General features: G+C 36.7%; 1 protein-coding gene across 1 annotated transcript; it reads right to left on the bottom strand.

The window, feature by feature from the left end:
* Positions 1 to 6170: 6170 nt before the first annotated feature.
* LOC113360141 lies at positions 6171 to 6731 on the bottom strand. The gene has a single exon (XM_026603682.1). The coding sequence runs from the start codon at positions 6729 to 6731 to the stop codon at positions 6171 to 6173; it is 561 nt and encodes a 186-aa protein (XP_026459467.1).
* Positions 6732 to 7989: the final 1258 nt, after the last annotated feature.

Genomic DNA, 7989 nt, shown 5'->3' with positions numbered 1-7989 from the left:
GACTCTTCCAGGATTAAGAATAACTCCCAAATATTTATCTGGAAATACAGAAATATCCATTTGTAAGAAATCATCAATTAATCCTTGTTTTATTGTTTCTGAAACTCCTCCCACAAAGCATTTGCATTTTTGCTTTGTTAACTTCTTGACCAAAATTGTTTTGGTACTGCATTAATAAAGCTATCAAATTCTCCAAGGTCTTTTTATTACCATTGAAAAATATTAAAATGTCATCAGCAAACATCAAGTGAGTTGGCTGACAACCTCCTCTACAAACCATTGTTTGAATTTTTCCTTGTTGCACCAATTTGGTAATATTTATGCTCAAAACTTCCTCAGCTAGCACAAAAAGAATTGGTGAGAGAGGATCACCCTGTCTCAATCCTCTCCCCACATCAAAAAAACCATAAGGACCACCATTTACAGGCACTGATATTCTAGCAGATTCACACCACAGAATACCAACTTCTGAGAAACCAAACTTTCTCATCACTTCAAACAAAAATTTCCAGCTTAAGGAGTCATATGCTTGTGTAATATCAATCTTGAGCCTAACATTTCCTCCCCTCCTTTTAATCTCAAGTTCATTTACTAGTTCAGCTGCTAGTACAATCTTTTCATGTATACTTCTTCCTTTTATAAAAGCACCTTGCTGTTCTGAAATCATTGTCCTAATCAAAGTACCAATTTTATCTGTAATGATTCTAGTAATGATTTTGAAATTAAAATTTTCTAGACCAATTGGTCTAAAGTGTTCTGCTTTCTTGGCCCCTTGAACTTTTGGAAGAAGAAACAAAAAATTAGAGTTAAAACCTCTAGGTATAAATCTATTGCTCCAGCAATATTGTATAGCCTCAACTAGCTCCATTCCAACCACCTCCCAAGCAAATTTGTATAAAATTCCAGGAAATCCATCTGGTCCAGGTGCACTATTTGCATTCATCCCAAAAACTGCATTTTTTAATTCAACTTGAAAGGGAACAACATCAATAAAAGAGTTATCCTCTTCTGTTAAGATTTTAGGAATTGTTTCAAACAAATACTCATCAATGTCACATTATTTGTTTCAAATTTCTTCTTATAATGAGACACTAAAATATTAGATATTTGATCTTGATCACTTACTAAATTACCTTCAGTGTCTTCTAGTTCTGAGATGTTATTGAAAGATTTCCTTATTCTCATAGTTGAGTGAAAAAAGCAGTATTAGATCCACCTTTCTTAACCCATTGAATTCTTGGTTTCACTCTCCTTAATTCATTTTATTATTGAGAAGCTAAATCATGTTCTCCTCTTGCAGTTACTAGTTTATTTAATAGCTCAATGTTTTCAGGATCATTATCTGACTCCAAAGTTGCAGCTAAAACCTTATCTTCTGTAGTTTTTACTTTAATTCTGAGATCCCCAAACACTTCCCAATTCAATTTCTTCAAAAAAAAAATTCAGTCTTTTGAGCTTGTAAATAAAACTAAATGTTGGATTTCCATTATACTCTTCTTCCCATGATTCTTTAATAACTTTTAGAAAATCTGGATGAGTTTTCCACACAAGTTGGTATTTGAATGGAATGTTTTTTGGTTTTGCAATGTTAACCACTCCACCCAAAAGTGCTCCATGATCTGATGTTCCTCTAACATTCACTTTGTAGCTCAATCCTTCAAATTTCTCCAGCCATTGGATATTATAAAAAGCCTTATCCAAATCACACAAGATTCTTTTCTTACCCACCCTATTATTACACCAAGAAAACTGAATACCAACTTGGGTGCTTGTACTAAATTACAAGATTCAAGACAATTTATGAATTCTTGCATTGAAATTCTTAAAGGAGCTCTTCCACCTTTTTTCTCTTCATAAGTGAGTACAACATTAAAATCTCCTATCACTAACCATGGTAGCTTCATTTCACTAACTTCATTTAGGTCTTCCCACAATGATATTCTATCTATAGTAAGGCAAGAAGCATGAATTCTTGTAACCAGTAAATCACCCACTTGAACTGTTATTGCTTGTCTTGTAGTAGAAATAACTGAAGGAGTAGATAGTGAAGGATGCCAAAACAGCCAGATATTACCCTTTTGTGTGTTACTAGAATCATGAATTACCATTTGGTTCATACCTGGTGTAGATGGGGAAAAACGATTTGCTGGTTTTTAAGGAATTGAGGAGACGACCGTACGGAGGAGACTCCTCGAACTGAGCGAAATGTTAAACCTCACACAGATGCACCGCTGCAAAGGGGGTGCTTTAGATTCGAGAGATCAATATGTAGTACTCCGGCCTAAATCAAGACAATGACCGTTCCAGATTAAATTCGATCATAAGAGAGGATAGGTTGATCTGTAGGAGGGAAGCTGGGAAATGTGTGGAATCAATGGTAATCAAAGACTGTGGGTGTGTGAATTCTGAATATGATAAGCTTTGAATGATTGAAATTGCTCAATTGAGAGTAGTTGCTCAATTGATGAGTTGATGATCTCGTGTTGTCTATGAGACGTGAGATCGATGATACTGTTGATGCTGATGATTCAATCATGATTCAAAGACTTATTTATATTGCTGGAATTTTAGACACCATGACCCCATGAAGTGTGACAGTTGATGGAATCAAGGAGTGGGGAAGTGGAGATCGTGTTTGAAACCAGTTGCTCAACGTGTGGAGACTTGGTCGATTTTCCACCCACTACCTCGTGAATTCCTTCAACTAATTTCACGACTTTCTCATATTCCATCGTGTGTTTGAACACACGTGTCGTAGACCGCCATACCAAAACCCTAAGTGATATCCCCCCAAAGTGACACGATTGACATCTCGTGGTATGTTAGTCAATTGATGACTTCGTGGTTTGATGGGACGATGAGCCCATGTAGTTGTTGAGTTGAACATGATGTTCTGAAACTCATGAGTTGAACATGTCATGAGACAGAGGTATAGTTCTTATGATGAAGTGAGAAAGTATTGCTCGTTCGATGGATCGTTGAATATTGATTGTTGAACCAATATTCCTTGGTTCGATGGATCGTTGAATATTTGATCGTCTGAGCATGTGTTGCTCATCTGATGGATTATTGGCAGCGTACCAAAAATATTAATTAGAATACTGGTCGTTGAACCGAGAATAATTAATAAAATTAATGACCATGAGGTCGTCATAAAATTATTAAGGTTGGAATCTGGAATGATGATCCTTGGATTCAGAAACCCTAATTTTATCAATTGATGATCAATTCATGGTTCGTCAGAATTTTAACCATGGGACGAAGGAGGGAGCGACTACATGGGACCGTGGATCAACCATGTAGTGTCCATATGTTCACGTGAGAAAATACAAAGAACTCCTGAAGAGTTGACGATTTGTTAGTGAAAGAATGATCAAATGCTGGTTTAATCATTTATTGAAAATGCTCGTCTGAGCCTTAGGTGAGAAAACCTAATTAATTATGACGGAGTGAGTGACCGACCATGGGGTCATGAAACCGTCCCTGGGTAGTCACATGACCGCCTGATGATCACTTCATGAAAATCCAAAGTGTTTGGAAGAGTCTTGGACCTAATACGTGCAATTGTGCAAATTAGGTCAAACTGTGAAACTTGATGGGACCGGCTTCTGTAAGCGAAAGAGCTAATCTTGGTCGGTCAAGATAGCGCGCTCGTGTCCCCAAGGCGTCTGCATCTCAGTCCTGAGAATTTTGATATTTTCTGGCGTGCAATTGGGCATCCATTCAAGAAAATATGCCAAAATTAGGGTTTCGACGAAACTGAGGAAAACACCATGAGATGATGGAAAATAATTATAAAATAAGGAATAAGGAGGCGTGGGACCGCCGAGGCCAAGGCATGGTCAGTCGGTCGTGGCCACGGTCCCGTGGTGCCTTTTTCTTAATTTTATAATATTTTGATGATTTTATGAAAAATTCATGAATTTTGAGAAATTTGATGAATTTAGGGAGTTTCCATGAATTGAAGGAGTTTTCATGAGTTCAGGGAAGCAAAAAATATTAAAATAATAAAACAAGGGCGTGTCCGTGGAGGCGCGGCCGGCCGGCTATGGCCCGGTCCCACGAGTTTTCATGATTTTTTAATATTTTTTTAGGTATTTTTTCATGATTTGAGGGAATTTTTCCTAATTTGAGAGAAATACCATGAAATCAAGAAATTTGATGAATTCAAGGAAAATAAAAATAATAATAAAACAAAGGGGCGTGTGGGACCGGCTAGGGCATGGCCGGCCGTCCAGGGCCCGGTCCCACAAGTTTTCATTATTTATTTTATTTTATTATTATTTGGTGATTTGTGCAAAATACTATGAAATCAAGGAGTTTTTTCATGAAATTAGAGAAATAATAATAATAAAAAAATAATGAGGAATCGTGAGGTGTGGGGCCGGCTGGGACCAAGGCATGGCCGTTTGGCCAACGGTCACGCCCCACACTTCTTTCCTTAATTTTATATTATTTTTTACGAATTTATGAAAATACCAAAGGAGTTTCCTCGAGACGAAGGAGATTTGATAAAGTGAGAGAATTTTCATCAAATCATGGAAACTAATAAAAATGCATTAAAAATATAAAACTGGCGTGGGATTGACCACGACAAGGTCGGTCGGTCGTGTGTCCGTGCTCCCAGCACCCTGGTCAATATTTTTAATTATTTATTATTTTCTTCCCTATTTTGCATAGGTTCATCGTTTCGTTGTATTTAGAAATACTCGTTCGTGCGGTGACTGTTAGTGTATCGTCGTTGAGTACACCTTCACTATTTGAATCGGGGCTTACTTAGAGGTAGCTCAGACTCCCGGTTGTTGATTATTTATTACTAATTGTGGAATTCAGTGGAGAATAATTCACAAAATTGAGTAATAAGATGTTTATTATTAATTCATAGGATCAGCTGAGGATTTGACTACGAATTCAGAATAATAAAGTGAGCATTACCATTCCATGGGATCGTAGATTCGACCATATAATCGGAGTAATTAAGATTTATCTATTACCATTTATAAGACCAGTTGTGGATTCGATCATGAAACCGGAGTAATGAGATAATATAGTTATTGTTATTCTATGAGATCAAGCCGTGGATTCGATCATGGAAGCAGAACAATTGTTTATTGCCATTTTATGGGACCAGTCGTGGATTCGACCATGGAATAGGAGCAATTGTTATTGTCATTCCATGGGACCAGTCGTGGATTCGACCATGGAATAGGAGCAATAATAGATTATTCTGGGAATTCAGTAGTGAATGTCACGGCAAAATTAATATTAATTAGGAATAATTAACTTTGTGGCTCTATACTAGCATAGCAAGCTGTCTAGGAGCATTAATTATCCCGACATGAGCTTGTCGGTAAGTCATATCCTTTATATAGACAGGGTAAACTCGTTGTTTGTTCCTGAAGACATTATCGCTCTATACTAGCAGAGCAAGCTGTCTAGGAGCCGTCCATCTCGTGATACCATATAGAAATAATCACTGAAAGTGTTCAGTATTCATGAGATATGTCGTTGTCCAGTCGTGAGACTACATATCTACATGTACTCCGAGAGAAAGTACTCTCCGTTGAGAATTCGATGAGAGACCCCTGTCTCAATACTCACGTCTGATTGCTGGATCAGAGCTTCGTATAATTATGAGTTTACGATTTTAGCCCTTGTCGAAAATCCACCATATACACCTGGTAACCTTATTTGTCTCAAAATACTACTAGAAACTCTTACTTTTGGCTCAGCAATCCAAAGTAAGGTAGGACTAAAGTTATTCACTAAACTTCTAAGTTTATCTTTGGCTTAAGATCTCCTCAAACCTCTGATATTCCAATACATGACTCTCATTGAGATTGAGAGATTTGGGAATTACTAGAACTCCCCACCACTGAAACTATCTTCATTGAATTATTTTCTTGCTTCCTTGTAGTTACATTAGGTATCCCTTTTACCAACTTTCCTTTAGTAGGTTCTGCAACTACTCTTGAAAATGATTTCTGTTTTTCTGCCACTTCAATTAAGGTATTAAACTTACCAGAAGAAACAAAATTCTTACCACCTTCCCCTTGATTATGTTAACTTTCTTGCTTTGGGATCTTTACCTGAGACATCTTTCCAACTTCATTATCTCTCACTTCATTCTGAATATTTGTTAAAACTTGAGCAGTATCAACTTCTTCCAATTAAACTAGTGATGGTTGAGTCACACCCACATTAGAAGTTAAGGGAGGAATTCTAGTACTTACATCAAGTAATTTATCCACTGATAAAGTTGGAAATTCCTGAGTTGATTCCAGAAGACCAGTAAAACCACTACACTTCTCCTCAGTAGAAACATTAAGTGGTGTAATATTGTTAACAAGTTCATCCACTTTTGAAACTGATTCTACAATTTGTTGTATGTTGAAGCAAATATCAAAACCCACTGAAGTTTGATGTTGAGTTTTTTTTGGAGTATATCTCCATTGATGCTGAGGATTCTCCTTTCTAACTTGCTCCTTTCTCTTAATACGACATTCCGCTACATAATGCCCAATTGTATTACAGTGATGACAAGATTTTGGAATTCTATTAAACCTAATTGCTTGTTCAAATTTACCATAATTAGTTTCAACCCAGATTTCATTGGGAATTACCTTTGTCAGATCAATCTCAACCAGTATATTAGCATAGAGACCTACTTCCTTCTTCAAAGTGGTTTCATCAACACGAATAGGTCTTCCAAATCTACTTCCCATAGCCATTAGAATATTTTCTTTCCAATACTCAATACATAAACCATGGAACATCGCCCAAACAAAAGCACTTGATGTTTTCTGTAGCTCTAGTTTGAAATCCCTTTCCCTGAATCGAAGAGTTAAAGTCTGTGATTCAACCTCCCATTAACCTTCATAGATCATCTTCATATCTTCACCATTTTCCAGTTTGATTATAAAGAAGCCCTTACCAATTGGGATGAGTTGACAATTAGCCTTTAATTTCCATTGTTTTCTCATATTTGATTCAACAACAAGAAATTTAATCTTGACTAAATCCATCCTACGAATCAAACTCTATCTCCATTCATCTAAACTTTCATCAATCACAGCATCATGAATGAAAACTGAAGTACTAGCATTAATATTACTAGCAAAAATTTTCGATCTGAGATTACGAAAAATCTCAGATTCAGACAAGTATTTGAATTATCCGACATATTTACGCCAGATATATTACTAAACTAAAATCATTGAAACACCTGAAAGAATTCATGCAAAAACAACTAACAATCTTCACCTGAATTCAATGAAGATGATGAACATTGTTGCAGTTTCGAGAAATTTTGTCGCCGAGTCAATCGCCCGAGTCGCAGAGCGTAAAATCGCCGAGTCAATCTTCTATTCTCATAGAAGTATGAAACAAACCAATTTTTTAAGACGGCCTAACTGAAATTGAGGTAGAGGGCCTAACTTATTTTTTCAAAAATCACGAATCGGGCATAATTCACAAACCAATGAGATCTGCTCGTATTGATATGAATGCACAATTTTAAGAAAACATTCATGATCCAGACCCGGCCAATTACATATTCAAAACTATTGTAGGAGATAAAGTTTTCACTGTGGATCTTCATGTTATTGCATATCTGTTGAATGTGTCTCATAATGGTAGTGTCCGATTTCCTCCTCCTGAGAGTGAAAGGTTGACCCAGAAGTGATGTCAAATCATCTCCTTAATAGAGACGTCTCTCAGAGAGATGGTAAGATTGATGTTCATGATGCTAGGTTGTTTCTCAAAGTTGCTGGGAAACTGATTGTGGCCAACATGATGCCAAGTACTATCGACAAAATGCTATGGACTACGTCTCTTGCTGAGTTGGTCTGTTACATTGTCGAAGGGAGAGACATTGATTTCTGTTGACTTATTGTTAATCAGATGATAAGTGTGAAACAAACTTCGAAGAAAACTCCAGGCTTTCCTTGCCTCATTTCAAGCATTTGCAGTCATTTTGGCATCACTCCT

The sequence above is a fragment of the Papaver somniferum genome, chromosome 3 (assembly GCF_003573695.1).
Source record: "Papaver somniferum cultivar HN1 chromosome 3, ASM357369v1, whole genome shotgun sequence".
NCBI lineage: Eukaryota > Viridiplantae > Streptophyta > Magnoliopsida > Ranunculales > Papaveraceae > Papaver > Papaver somniferum.
This window is presented reverse-complemented; position numbering and strand designations above follow the sequence as displayed.

Excerpts from the sequence above, each read along its gene's own strand:
- LOC113360141 (XM_026603682.1), bottom strand. The coding sequence starts at position 6,731 with ATGGCTATGGGAAGTAGATTTGGAAGACCTATTCGTGTTGATGAAACC.